Source organism: Triticum dicoccoides, chromosome 5B (genome assembly GCF_002162155.2).
Source record: "Triticum dicoccoides isolate Atlit2015 ecotype Zavitan chromosome 5B, WEW_v2.0, whole genome shotgun sequence".
In the NCBI taxonomy this organism is placed as follows: Eukaryota; Viridiplantae; Streptophyta; class Magnoliopsida; order Poales; family Poaceae; genus Triticum; species Triticum dicoccoides.
Window position 1 is genome coordinate 433,713,083 of NC_041389.1, and position 15,802 is coordinate 433,728,884.

A 15,802-nucleotide genomic window follows, 5' to 3' on the forward strand; every position below is an offset into this window, starting at 1 on the left:
GAGAGCCAAGATGGAACATTTCAAAGACTTACGTGTACTCCAAATATTTAGAGGTAGTCTTTGGCATGATTGCCCTTAGATGCAACCGACCTATGTAAACCCCAGGCACCCCAGGTATCTATATAAACTGAGGGTGAGGGCCTTAGAAGACAACTCATACACACACGATCTCGTGGTAGATCACCTATACTCTGTACCCCCTTAAAATCAATATAGCAGGACGTAGGGTATTACCTCTTCAAGATGGCCCGAACCTGGGTAAACTCCCGTGTCCTTGCTACCATCGTGCCAAGACTACTAGCTCGGGACCCCCTACCCGATATCTGCTGGATTTGACTCCATCACCACTTGAAAACTGACGGCGGTTCGGCGATTCCCTCTTCTCGAAAGAAAATTTCATGTTCTTCTTCTTCCAGGCTTAGCCGTCCCAGTAGATCTTCCACCTGATCTCTCTTGGCCAAACTGCTTGATCCTCCCGCGTCGCCCAAGGCAACTATAGAGAATCTGTGAAAACCCTTACCCTATGTTAGCAAGGCCGGATAAGGGGACTAGAAGCCTCCTGGATCAGCCCGAGTGGCAGTGAGGGAGAGCTAGGGCAGATCACAAGGAGAAAGTAGACTCTCGACGGCGGCCGCCGGAGGACATGCAAACCCTAGGTTCTTCGCTAGGGGAGTTTTTCACTACTACACAAGATGTGCCCTAATTATTACACATAAGTGACTCAATCAAACATTAAAAAAATAGCCACATGAATCTTCGCGTAAAACCAATGACATAGGATCTAGATGTGCAATACTTAGAGCATCTACAGTCGGACGGCTCAAACCGATCTCAAACGCCCGAGCGGGTGGCCCGGTCACTTACCGGTCAAAAACACTTACCTACACGGGTGCCTCAAACCGACCTCAAATGCCTGGGCTGACCGGCATCTCCTCCGGTGGGGGTGTGAACGCCGCGTGACGCTGCTCCGGCTCGCCGCCAGAGGGCCAAGGTCTGCGTATTTAAGCCGAGCGACATCCATCCCCCCTCTCTGCGCCTCTAGCCCGAGCCCATGCACTTCTCTCCCTCTTTACCTTCCTGTTCCCTTGCCGTCCGCCTCCCCCATGGCCTGGCAAAAGAAGACCACCTACGCTATGCTAACGTCGGAGAGGCATTTCCAGATGCTTGAGGATATCCGGGCATACCTCCGGACTTGCTAGAGCCGGAGGAGGAGGAGGAGGAGGGGAGCAGCAGCCGGAGCCCATGGAGGGGGCAAATCCGATGAGGAAGGACGCGGAAGAGACGGAGGAGGAGCCACAACCGGTTGCGGTCTTCTCCATGGAGGGCGCCATGGCGGAGTTCGAGCTCGTCCAATCAGCGGAGATGGCGAAGCAGACCGCTATCCTGGAGTCCATCCAGAACGAGGCCTATGTGGAGGCCAACCGGTGGTTCATCCGGCAAGAACGATCGGAGACCGGTCCGCTTTTCGCCGAACTAGAGGTGGAGTAGGAGGCGAAGGCCGACGCGCTGGAGCCGGAGTTGCGGCTGCCGCCCATGTACGCAGAACCGGGCATGGAGATTGTGGACATCTCGGACGAAGAGTAGGGTATGATAGGTTTTAGTTGAACTACGTAGCAGGTAGGTTTTACTATTTTACATGGTTTGTATGGATTTAAGATTTGAAGTATGAGGTACTCGGATGCAGAGAATAAAATTTAAGGGTTGTTCGATCAGTACCCGCGGGAGCGACTGGACCCGGATATGATGTCTTAGGCTGTAGCAAAACCGTTTCTATTTATTTTTTTTCATATTTCTACATCCTAGGACGTGCTTCTATCGTCGTCTACCCCAGCTGTCCCACGCCCCCTCTCACCCACGTAGCACTATCTGGAATTAAGATATCGGTGACCTTTCCCTCGCTGAAGTTAAGTTTTCGTTCTAATTTGCAAGCCTTGGTAAGGCCGCTCATCATTGCCCGGGAGGTACGTACTTTATTGAAAGCCTCCAATTCAAGGATCATCTCATGTTTGTTGACTACCGTATCTTTATTGAAAGCCTCCAATTCGAGGATCATCTCATCTCATGTCATACCGTAACCAGGGCTGCTTGATCTCCGACTGTCCTACCACTCGTTTAAAGCACTCCTTGACTGAAGCCTCAAGTGCTCTGCCATCAAAGCTGTGGCCGTCGGCTCTCTGACTTACGCACAGTCCCACACATTATCCGCGTCTCTGAATTCTGTGCCATGCCGTATCGGTTCGCGCAGAATTGGTGCCGAGTAGAGTATATCACGGATCACAATCGAAGACATCATGGCCGTAGGCTGCAGCGTTGTCGACAATGTCGACCGCAGTGGAGCGCCCGAGTGCTCGGCCGGTCCCTCCCAGCGGCTCAGCGGACGCCAATGCTTTGGCATCCGGTTCTCTTTCCCCTTTGGTCGTGTCATGTCATTTTGACAAGCCGTGCGTGTGTGCGCTCCCGCTTCACTTTAGTCATGCCTTTTATATATTCGGTGCTGCAAAATTCTGTCTTCAGCTCTTTGCCTCGTGCGAGTGGAGCAAAAAACTGCTTGGGTAGAAAGATATTCACAGAAGAAGAAACAGCACGAGGAGTGCCGAACAGATACGCAACAAAGGTGTCCCATTTTCCATTTCTGCTGTTCTGAAACATCAGGGACCACAACTAAACTAACAAGTACTACTCCCTTTGTTTATAAATATAAGATGTTTTTAACTTTTTCTTAATCAGATGTATACCGTCTTTAATGTGTTCGTTCACTCATTTCAGTTCGTATAGAGACATAAGTCCATACCGAAATATCCAAAACATCTTAATCTTATACTCCCTCCGTTTTAAAATATAAGTCTTTTTAGAGATTCCATTACGGACTGCATATGGATGTATATAGACATACTTTAGAGGAGTAAATTGCTCAAAGCCACCATATTTGTGGCTAGAGTACTCCAAAACCACCGCTTTTGCCAAAAATCGTAAAAAACTACCGACTCTGCGGCAAGTGAGTAATAAATTGCACTAATTTGAAACTGAGACGCGTCTAACAGCGGACCTGACGTGTTGGCCCCACATGTCAGGCTAATTTGGCATGCCTAGATGGATAATATGCTGACATGGCAAAGGGCCCACATGTCAGCCCCACACCTCCGTCTTCCTCCTCACATCTCTCTTCCCTCTCTCCCTCTTCCTATCCGCCGGCGGCTTGAGCTCGATGCTGCTGCAGGACGGCGGAGCTAGGGGGCGCTCCTCGACGACTGGCGGCGGCGGACGCGGCCGTACCCAACTGCGAGATGCTGGCGAGCGGCTCGGGTGGAGCATCTCCTCGCGCGGGATGATGTCGCGCAGGACGGCTCCTGGAGCGGCGGTGACTTGGACTCCGACGATGTGGGGAACAGCCGGATCCCGAGAGTAGGGAGGCGGGGGAGGTCGATGGCGAGGCGGGAGCCTGCCGCCAGAGTCGCCCGTAGCATGGCCGTACGCAGACGAATCGATCTGCCCTGGCCAGCAGCAGGTCGACGCCGCGGCTCCCGATTCGTTCGATCCACTTGCTTCTGCGTCCCTTTTCTGCCTGCAACAATCGATCCGCCACCACATGACGCTGCAGGGAGGCGGTGCACGGCACTGCCGGAGGAGGGCACGAGCTGCTGTGCCCGGCGTCGACCAGCGGGTCTTGGTGGGCGGCCATGGCGTGGGCGAGTGGCGGCGTCGAGGCTCGCCGCGCGCAGAGGAGGGGCGGAGCTCGTCGGGGTGCAGACGGAAGGGCAACATCGCCGGAGAAGAGCTGGACCGATGGAGTAGGTGTTGTGTGTGCACACGAAGTACTCGACGAAATGCCAGAGCTTAGTCACCTCTCTACTGTTTATTCTTTGCCAAGTCAGCCTGACATGTGGGCCAGGCATGTCAGTTTTTCACTTAGTCGCGGCTCACAACACGTTTAGTGCTTTTTGTTACTCACTTGCCGAGGAAGTGGTGGTTTTTTAAAAATTTTGACAAAAGTGGTGGTTTTGCAGTATTTGTGCCACAAATGTGGTGGCTTTCAGCAATTTACTCATTTTAGAGTGTAGATTCACTCATTTTGCTCCGTATGTAGTCCGTAGTGAAATTTCTGAAAAGACTTATACTCTCTCCGTCCCAAAATAAGTGTCTCAACTTTGTACTAACTTTAGTATAAAATTGTACTAAGGTCAAGACGCTTATTTTGGGACGGAGGGAGTATTTAGGAACGGAGAGAGTATTTGTGTACAGTAAAAGTATATCATGATTGATGCAGCTCTGAAAATCAGAAAGCACGTGCATCTCAGTTACTGGGATTACGATTACGCGGACAAATTCTTCAAGGAGAAGAACAGCAAGACCACAGCAGCACTCTCGCACATCTCGTACCCTGTATAGATTGGATGTAATCTTGGTGTGCTCCCCGGTATTTAGTGCAAGGTTGAACGAAATACCGATGAGCACATGAAAATTACTACCCCATTCTAAGCAGGTCGGTGTGTCTGCTAACACACGGGCGGTTCAATTATAATGTTCTTGCTTGTTAATGGCGGCGCCGCCGCTCAACTCGTTGTGATCTTGTCACTGTGAGCAGGACGCGGGCTCGCGGCGAGGCTGCGGCCGCTGCTCTGCTTGCGCCATTTCCACGAGTCGGCCGGTGTGCTGGGCAGCGGCGGCACGGCGGGGCGGCGGCACAGCCCGAACGGCCACCCCTCGCAGTCCCGGAAGCCATCCCACGTCGCCGGCGGGTCCATGTCCGTCAGCGACGCCACGGTCGCCGCCCGGCTCGTGCTGCGCGTGAAGAAGCTCTTCACCGAGAAGTACGCCTCGCTCTCCACGTCGCCGGCGTCGCTGCCCGCCTCCCCCTCCGCCTCTTCCTTCTCCTCCCCCGCCACGACGCACTTCTCAGGGCTCGAGACCTTCTCCAGAACGCTCCTCGGATCGAGCGGGGTGAAGAACCAGATGAAGGCGCTGGACAGAGCCGGCGAGTCCGCGCTGCACCTCGACTCCTTCCTCAGCTGCCGGTTCCTAATCTCGTTGAGTATCACCTGCAGCATCAACGCAAGATATATATTACTCTGCTGTTACTCATGACCTCCCCAAGTAAATCGATCAAGAACATGACTATATCATGCTCTGCCGTTACCTGTTTGGTATCGAGCATGTCATCGTCGTCGTCGTCGCTGTCGTCGCCGGAGCTCCACCCGGCGCCGGCGATCCCGATGCAGGGGACATGGCAGTGCGCGTACGTCTCCCTGATGAGGCAGGAGAGGGACTTGCAGTGGTTAGTGGCCGGGGGCCTGGGGTGGCGGTCGTGCGCCAAGCAAGGCATTGCTCCAGCCAACTGCAAGGGATCGATCGATCTGGTCGAGTTGCTTGTGCAACGCGCATGCGATATGTATGTGGCCTCTCCTCTGGTGAAGAGCGAGCGAGCGAGCGGTGCGTATAAATGGGATCTTGTCGCCGTGGCCGGCGGATGGGTTTTTCTTCGGCTGAGCGGGGATCGATGTGGACGCGCATGACAAGCGCCCCGCAACTTAAAAGGAGTGTAGGCTCTCCATTGTATCGGAGGTCCGTAGCTAGATGGAGGGTTTATAATCCTTCGGGTTCAAGGCTAAGTAACAAATATTCGAGCTCGACAGTGTACTAGACATTGACCAAGTTTTCTTTTTAATATTTTTCTCAATTTGGATGCAATCATCATTTTTATATAGGACTCCAGTAGGGAGAGAACGTGTCCTCCCTGGGGTTTCTGTCGCGAACGATCGTTCTTTCCGGTAGGCTCATTCGAGATAACGGCGTCATGAGAGAGCTTTCCCTAACAAAAACTCTCAGGGAACATTTCTGGAATTGTCATGTTTTTTTTTACACAATAGAATTGTCATGCTATAACAGAGCTATTTGATACAATATTACAGAGAAATTTGTCATGCTAAGAAAAATCAATGCCATGCTATAGTAGAATAATTTGTCATACAACAACCGAGAAAATTATCATGTGTTTCCGGAATTTGTCATGCTGTAGTAGAAAAAAGTGGTGGGCTAAGAGAAGGGGAAGTTCCCCACATATTCAGGAATTGCCATGTTGCAGCATGACGAATTGTCCTGAGAAGTTGCCATATATGCTTTCAGTAAATGTCATGCTACATCATAGGGGAGTGTGCATGCTACACATGAGGTCTTTCGCTCAGGATGTTGTATGGGAGGAAATGATTGTGTCGTTCCCTGAAGAGGGTCCATGGGAGCGAACGGTGTGCCCATGGGAATTGCCACCACTTATTGCTTTAAGATGCGGGAGCGGGATCGAACACACAAGAGACCGTTCCCAAAAATCCACGCTCAAGAACATTCACCCAAGAAGATTTTTCTTATTTTATCCCACCAAAAATTGCTTCTCTCTTTTGTTCCATCTTCTTCGTGACTAGCGATGTGTAGGCAGCACCGTGAAGAAGCGAGCTAGAAACATGATGATGTATGCTCCCACTTGGTCAACTCATCTCTCATGTCGTGCACCCTCGCTGGCGGCCAAAGCCTATCCGCTCTAGCCCTCTTCCCTTTCTCCCTTCCCCGCTGCCACCTTGAGGAACTCGTTGGTCTGCACATTGCTTCCGTGAAGGTGGTGGTGAGGCCATGATGCCCTATTCCATCACAGGGAGCTCTGAAAGCCAGGGTGACGACCTTTGTTTTGAAGACGACATCGACCTATTCGAGTGGGTGGCGGCCATGTGGGAAGTATTAGAACAGGGAGCTTAGTCATGTCACGGGCTGCTTCAGCGGCTCCTCCAGATCTGATCTGGTGCCGCCATCCTTGATGTTTGTCCCCTATGCTCGCTCTGGATCTGGAAGGCTTCGAAGGTACGACGGCGTGACTACTTGCGGATTGTAGGAAACCCCTGGTTGACTTTGTGTTGGCCTCGACAGCGGTGGGGCTCCTACTTCAGCATCATTGTATCCTAGTCGGTTGATGGCTTCATTAATTTAAAATTGGGGTCAAATATGTCTTTTCGCTGCAAAACAAAAGTAGAGATGGGCTACTCGCTCAAAAAAAAATGTCTATGATGTGGTGCCTCGTAAGGGTGCTACCTGGTTGGAGCTAGAGTTTAGAAGAATTGCTTGATCTGTTGGCAGACACACTCCAAGGTTGGGTTGAGTAAGTGTGAAGTGCGGTGGCAAACGTAGGAGAGGCGGAAGAGAAATAAAGCTAATACTTAGGATGTTTCTGTATTGAATGATGATATAATGCCCCCTGCAATTCTTTTTCGTTTTGAAGAATGCAGTGATCCTGGCCTCTGCATTATTTTATGCACACAAACACAATTTTATAAAAAAGGCGACAAACATTGAAGCAAAAGACATTGACTTACCCCAACAGTTTCGATTGCTACCTTATCATTCATGGCATACATATTTTTCACCTTCAAACATTAACCTATTGCAGGCACCAAACCTGTCTACATAAAAAGCACATGATCAAACATAAACCGCAACCCTCTACGATAAGCATTTAAGAAGAGATCGCCACCCATACGCCGGAGTTGTCATGGGTCAACACAGAAACTTGCTTTTGGCCAACCAAGAAACAAGCGAGTGCTGAATAGATTTTTTTTAACGGAGGGAAAAGATTTGTCTCACACATTAACTAAGTAGAAGAGAATTATCCTGTCAATTAGTAAAAAAAAACCGGATGAAAACCATTATTAATCGCTGAGTGGCGCACACAGAATACCCCAAACACACATCTTTGCGATGACAGCCTCCTCGAGATAGCACACATGTGTCATTGTTTATCACTTTTCTCAAAGCAGGCGCCATTTTTTTTCGCCTCAATCTTTGCCCAAGTCTTTGATTTAGTGCATCTGTCAAAGACGATAATGAAGGACTGAAACCGCATCGTTAGTACGTCATGAGTGATCAGCTATGCAGCTACAACCACAGCTTGTTGTTTAATCCACAAGGTTTCTTGACCCGGGGTACCAACCAAACCGGTGTGCGCGTGTGCTCTTTTCGGGTGGAACGTCGCCGCTGAGATAAACCGACCGGCCGTCTTGACTGACCACACGCGCGTGGGCGGCGTATGTGAGTATGTATGTGAGTATGTGGGTTTTCAGTTGCCGCGGCAGCGTCAGATCATGCATGCATGCGTCCACCGGCCGGAGCCGCCAGCACTACTCCGCCTCCATCGTGCCCTCGCCGGTGCGGTGCCGTCTTGAAGCAAACGCCAAGACCAACCTCGCACCCACTCGGTGCCAAGCGTGCGTGAGCGCCGCGCCGATCGACCAAAAACCGAACGGCACAACGCCTCCCAACAGTATGCATCGATCCTTGACGTAGATGGAAGATGGGGCCTGGGGGAAGCGCTCCCCAACATTTCTGTTGGCGGTTTGATGTAGCTTTCGGAGCCATGGGGGATCAAAGATTATGACGCGCTGAGATCTTTTTTGCCATCGACGATCGATCGATCGGTCAGTCCTGAGAGCGAAATGCTTGGGTCAGCCCGAGACAAAAAGGAGAAGTGCAAAACCAGCGAGCTGTCTCTGCGGAAACGTGGCATCGCCATGCGTACTAGTAGTACTAGTACATGCAACACAATACATGGGACGTAGTAGAAGGTGGAGGTGTGGCCACGTACACTGTCATGGTGCCATGTACAGGTGACTTACCGATGACACGAGGCGGTTCCGTATAGTATGACGTCCGTACAGAACGACAGATATGGTAGCGACAAAGTACTGCTTGAATGTTAACTGCAGCAAGGACGGCAGCTACTAGTTAGGATTTCATTTGTTGGTGCGAGGGACTTTTTTTTGACAAAAACCACCCAAGTCGAATAAATAAGCAGCAAGCATTCATTTCAGTTGCTGTACGGGGACTCTTTGTACAGGTGAGCATGAGGACAGGTGACTGATGGGAGAGCACCAAGTCGTAGTCAGTAAACAACATTAACGAATAGGGATGTACAACTTTCAAATAGCAGCCATTCCAAAAAAAAGAAGTTTCAAATAGCATCCCACTCATATACGAAACTACTTCACAGACGATATTTGCTTGCACGATCCTGAGCCGATTCCAAATCCAACAACTTTCTGTACATTAGTGTCTTGAATGGATGGTGTGAGATAGAGTGTCGTGCTCAAATCGTCTGTGAATGTCGTCTGTATAGCAGTTCTCCTCATATAAGCACCTTTAAATTGACCTGGGCGTGTTTGGTTGCACACACCGTTTTTCTGCCCGTTTGCATGTGTGACTCAACTAGGCCTGGCTAGAGCAACTGCAGGCCAAAAATCATGTTCTACAAGTAGTTTGGTTCTCTGCGTATAGACTGGCTGCATTAGTGAAACAATTTTTTCCTGGCGTTTGATGGTCTGCGTTGGTTGAGCTGATGTACTACACGGTGCTTGGTTGCATACACTAGACATGATTAAGAATTAACAGCTACACATGATACATCGGACCCAGGAAACTTGGATTAGGGGGGCCAAGTGGTGTCAAAATAGCTTGGGGAGGGCCAAACAATAGGACAATAGGTTTTAAGCAGCAAATGATCACTAATTCTACACTGTTAATTAGCAATTTAGCAGCAAATTTCAGATGTTAGGGGGGCAGGGCCCCTGCTGTCCCCCCTGTCTCCGCCACTGTACATCGTAGAGTGTCTTGGCAACTTGGTTGAACGGTGGCCTCATCTGACGGGATGAGCACAGATTCACAGGCGAGCGATCCCCTCGGCGTTGTGGCAAACTAGCTAGCGTCGTCGCCGCATGAAAAGTCCACGAGAAGGGAAGAGGAGGAAGACCGAGATAGAGGACTGGGAGGAGAAGTGTAGTGCGCACGCGATGACGACATCAGTGTAGTAGGCCGCAGGCAATGAGGCCGAGAGGAACGACGCTGGCAGCCACGTCGGGCACGACATAGCGCCATGCGGTAAGTTTGACAGTGATTAGTGAGAACAGAAAGAATCAACTCTGAATTTCGTCTGAACAATCACATGAACGCCTTTAATACAGTACAATAGGGAGATAGACATATACTCGTCTACGACCGCTGAAATATAAAATATACAACACAAAAGTCGTGTGAAACAATAAGATGAACCTACTGGTCAAAGGGAATTTCGAACGGCCGACTGTGCGCGACGAGTTTGACAAAATTCGTCCAAAATAGCTCTAAACATGAACATTTATAGTCAACAAACCTACAAACAGATTGTCTGAATGGACCCACAATGTTGGTGTGCATCTTTTTTCGTGTACAACTTATCTCGAATCAAAGCACGATACTGTAGATTAGAAGGGGCTAGGTGAAGGAGATTAAGGAGTGCCTTTAAAACAGACCACAAATATGCATCTGGGTTGTCCACTTGGATGTTGATCTACTCATATACGACTGTCGAAACAGAAAACGTGCAACACGAAAGTCGTGTGAAACAGCAAGATGAAGTTGTTGGTCAAAGATTATTTTAAATGGTCCACCATGCTCGACAAATTTGGCAAAATTCATCCAAAATGGCTTCAAAGATGAAAACGGAATTGAGCATTTACAGTTAACAAAACTACGAACCAATCGCCTTAATGGAATCACACCATCGATGTGCATCTTTTTTGTGTAGACCTAATCTCAAATCAAAGCACCGTTGTGTAGATTAGAAAGGACTAATAAGCGTGAAAGATTAGGAGTTAACCCAACATACCACGTGTTGTACACCACGTACCCGGCCGCACCAGGTTGCACCGCTTGAGCCACCCACGTGAGATCTTTTGTGTTGCTCAAGTCTGACTCGCTGAAAATGGCTAAATCGAGCGTTCCTAGCAGGCCTAGCTGAGGGGTGCTTTAAACATTGTGTGGGCCAAGATTTGTGTGCGAGGCCAACTACCAAACGGGTCAAAGTTGCACTATACGAGTCTGGTGGACCTAATGCAAGCAACCAAACACGTCCCTGTTTTATACTCATAGCAGGCCCATCCCTCATTTGTCCACGTCTGTAGCTGTTCCCTCATGTCCAAACCCACAAATCCATATAATGCCATGCAACATACATAAATTAAACACATAGAATATGATCGGACATGGCAAGTTCATCATTACAACTGGATATAGCAAGTTTAAACAAACTGAATCATATAACAACCCGTCAACATACGACAAAGAGTCACTCCAAAGTTCTTATGTTGTGGAGAACATAAGTTGAAATTGTTGGCATGAAACCACCTCAAAGTTATCATTTCTGATCAATCTATTGAGTTATTCCTAAAAGTGTAACAAACAATCCTAGAGTTCATACTAAACTAACACCATATGATACACATCAACCAATTCTAATGTCACCTAGATACTACAATGTCACCACAAGTATACGTGAGTAGATTATTCGACATGCATAAAACAACTTCAGATTCATAATATTCAATCCAACACAGAACTTCAAAGAGTTCCCAAAGATTTCTACAAGAGAAAGTAGGATGAAAACTGAAGAAAATATGCCCTAGAGGCAATAATAAAGTTGTTATTTATATTTCCTTATATCATGATAAATGTTTATTATTCATACTAGAATTGTATTAACCGAAACCTTAGTACATGTGTAAATACATAGACAAAAACATAGTGTCCCTAGTATGCCTCTACTTGACTAGCTCGTTAATCAAAGATGGTTATGTTTCCTAACAATAGACATGTGTTGTCATTTGATGAACATGATCACATCATTATAAGAATGATGTGAGGGACAAGACCCATCCGTTAGCTTAGCATTATGATTGTTACAGTTTTATTGCTACTGCTTTCTTCATGACTTATACATGTTCCTCAGACTATGAGATTATACAAATCCCGAATACCGGAGGAACACCTTGTGTGCTATCAAACATCACAACATAACTGGGTGATTATGAAGATGCTCTACAGGTGTCTTCGAAGGTGTTTGTTGGGTTGGCATAGATCGAGAATATGATTTGTTACTACTAGAAAAATGGCTATAGCTAATATGGACATTAATGACACACTGTACATGTGGTGCGCCACTGCTATATAGCAGTGGAGCACCATGTGTAGGTGCGCCATTAGTAACCAAAACAGTAATGGCGCACCAAGTGAAAAGTGCGTCATTACTAAGTTTGACCAAGGTTTGACCCAGTCATACACATAGTAATGGCGCACTTTGTATAGGTGCGCCATTACTAAGTTGACATAGTAATGGCGCACCTTCACAAAGTGCGTCATCACTATGTGTATAACTTGGTCAAACATTGGTCAAACTTAGTAATGGCGCACTCTGCATAGGTGCGCCATTACTATGTCAAACTTAGTAATGGCGCACCTATACAAAGTGCACCATTACTAACTTTGACCAAGTCATACACATAGTAATGGCGCACTTTGTGAAGGTGCGCCATTACTAACTTTGATACGTATGTAAAAATGTTCAAAATATGATACGTGATATGACCGGGAAGTTTGAAAATTTTCACCAAATGCACCCTCTGTGGACCGCCTTTTCAGTTTAAAAAAATAAAAGAAAATGATGGAAGTGTCCAAAAAATAAAAGAAAATAAGTTTGCCATGTGATATGTGGTCTAGTTGTTGGGAAAATTTATAAATATGAATTTCGACTTTATTTGCAAAATCTCTCTGGAATTTAGTAAAATGGGCATAACTTTTGCATACGAACTCAGATTAAAAAGTTTTTTATATGAAAAATTATCTACTCAAAAAGTTGCATCCAAATTCAACCAGGGGAACCCCGTTGAAGATTTTTAGAATCCCCAAAAACCTAACAGAATAAAAGATACGGGGCTTTTAAGATCTAGAGGGGGGGAACGGAAAAAAAAATTCAAACTTAGTAATGGGGCACCATTTGCTAGGTGCGCCACTAGTAACAGAAAAAAAATTGTTTCAATTTTTTTTTTGGAAAAATGTTCAAAATATGATATGTAATATGACCGGGAAGTTTGAAATATTTTTCCAAAATTTCATCACACTCATGAACATGAACAAAGTCCTACACATCAACAAGGTTTAATATGATTGATATGATAGATATATCAACAGGTGCCTGTTAAGTGAGCTGGTGCTGGGGTTGGATAGAACTGAGAAGTTAAGAGTGCTTGGGCTGGAGTAGTGTGAGGATGGGTCGCACTTCTAGGCATAGTAATGGCGCACTGTGTGGTGCGCCACTATTATCTGGGATACTAATGGTGCACCAGAGGTGCGCCATTACTATTTATTACTAGTGGCGCACCTATAGTGCGCCATTAATAGCAAAAACTGGTGCGCCACAAACAGCGTTTTTTCTAGTAGTGTGTCACTCCGTGTATCGGAGAGGTATCTCTGGGCCCTCTCGGTAATGCTCATCACTATAAGCCTTACAAGCAATGTGATTAATGAGTTAGTTACGGGATGAAGCATGGCGGAATGAGTAAAGAGACTTGCCGGTAACGAGATTGAACTAGGTATGATGATACCGACGATCGAATCTCTAGCAAGTAACATACCGATGACAAAGGGAACAACGTATGTTGTTGTGCGGTTTGACCTATAAAGATCTTCGTAGAATATGTAGGAGCCAATATGAGCATCTAGGTTTCGCTATTGGTTATCGATCTGAGATGTGTCTCGATCATGTCTACATAGTTCTTGAACCCGTAGGGTCCGCACGCTTAACGTTCGATTATGATTTGTTTTATGAGTTATGTGTTTTGATGACCGAAGTTTGTTTGGAGTCCCAGGTGAGATCACGGACATAATGAGGAGTCTCGAAATGGTCGAGACATAAAGATTGATATATTGGACTATGTTATTCGGACACCTCCGAGTGGTACCGAGTAAAGACGGAGTGCCAAAAGGGTTACTGGAACCCCCCGGGGAAGCAATGGGCCATCATGGGCCATAGGGGAGAGATAGGACAGCCTACATAGGGGAGCCCCCCCCATGGGGAGTCCGAATAGGACCAGGGAAGGGGGCGTGGCCCCCCTTTCCCTCTCTCTTCCCCTCTTCCTTCCTCCTTCCCCCTTCCACCAAGTGGAATCCTACTAGGACTTGGAGTCCTAGTAATACTCCCTCCTCTTGGCGTGCCCTATAGGGCCGGCTGGACTCCCCCTCTCCTTTATATACGAGGGCAGGGGGCACCCCAAAGCAACAAACAATCTCTTAGCTTTGTGTGGTGCCCTCCTCCATAGTTTAACACCTCGGTCATATCGTCGTAGTGCTTAGGCGAAGCCCTGCGTCGGTAACATCATCAACACCATCGCCACGCCGTCGTGCTGACGGAACTCTCCCTCATCCTCGACTGGATCAAGAGCTCGAGGGACATCATCATGCTGAACATGTGCTGAACACAGAGGTGTCGTACGTTCGGTACTTGGATCGGTTGGATCGTGAAAACGTTCGACTGCATCAACCGCGTTACTAAATGCTTCCACTTTCGGTCTACAAGGGTACGTGGATACACTCTCCCTTCTCGTTGCTATGCATCTCCTAGATAGATCTTGCATGATAGTAGGATTTTTTTTGAATTACTACGTTCCCCAATAGTGGCATCAGAGACAGGTCTATGCATAGATGTTATTTGCACGAGTAGAACACAAAGAGTTGTGGCCGATAATAGTCATACTCCTTACCCCCAATGTCTTACTTTGATTCGGTGGTATTGTTGGATGAAGCGGCCCGGACCGACATTACATGACCGCGTTCATGAGACTGGTTCTACCGACGTGCTTTGCACATAGGTGGCTGGCGGGTGTCTGTTTCTCCAACTTTAGTTGAATCGAGATTGACTACGGTCGGTCCATGTTGAAGGTTAAAATAGCACACTTGATGAAAAATTGTTGTGGTTTTGATGCGTAGGTAAGAATGGTTCTTGCTAGAAGCCCGTAGCAGCCACGTAAAACTTGCAACAACAAAGTAGAGGACGTCTAACTTGTTTTTGCAGGGCTTGTTGTGATGTGATATGGTCAAGACATGATGTGATATAAATTGTTGTATGAGATGATCATGTTTTGTAACAGAGTTATCGCTTTATTGTACGAAATGCAATCGCCATGTAATTGCTTTATTTTATCACTAAGCGATAGCGATAGTCGTAGTAGCAATAGTTGGTGAGACGACAATGATGCTACGATGGAAATCAAGGTGTCAAGCCGGTGATGATGGAGATCATGACGATGCTTTTGGTGATGGAGATCATGAGCACAAGATGATGATGGCCATATCATGTAACATATTTTGATTGCATGTGATGTTTATCTTTTATGCATCTTATTTTTCTTAGAACGGCGGTAGCATTATAAGATGATCCCTTACTAAATTTCAAGGTATAAGTGTACTCCCTGAGTATGCACCATTGCTACAGTTCGTTGTGCCGAGACACCACGTGATGTGTATGTGTGATAAGCTCTACGTTCACATACAATGGGTGCAAGCCAGTTTTGCACGTGCAGAATGCTCGGGTTAAACTTGACGAGCCTAGCATATGCAGATATGGCCTCAGAACACTGAGATCAAAAGGTCGAACATGAATCATATAGTAGATATGATCGACATAGTGATGTTCACCATTGAAAACTACTCCATCTCACGTGATGACCAGACATGGTTTAGTTGATTTGGATCACGTGATCATTTAGATGACTAGAGGGATGTCTATCTAAGTGGGAGTTCTTAAGTAATATGATTAATTGAACTTTACTTTATCATGAACTTAGTCCTGATAGTTTTTGCATGTCTATGTTGTTGTAGATCAATGGCTCGTGCTACCGTTCCCTTGAATTTTAATGCGTTCCTAGAGAAAGCTAAGTTGAAATATGATGGTAGCAATTACACCGAC

General features: G+C 47.1%; 1 protein-coding gene across 1 annotated transcript; it reads right to left on the reverse strand.

The window, feature by feature from the left end:
* Positions 1-4,234: 4,234 nt before the first annotated feature.
* LOC119310109 lies at positions 4,235-5,510 on the reverse strand. The gene is made up of 2 exons (XM_037585951.1): positions 5,135-5,510; positions 4,235-5,036 (listed from the first exon to the last, which is right to left on the reverse strand). The coding sequence occupies exons 1-2, from the start codon at positions 5,318-5,320 to the stop codon at positions 4,551-4,553; spliced, it is 672 nt and encodes a 223-aa protein (XP_037441848.1). The 5' UTR covers positions 5,321-5,510; the 3' UTR covers positions 4,235-4,550.
* Between the last annotated feature and the right edge of the window lie 10,292 nt (positions 5,511-15,802).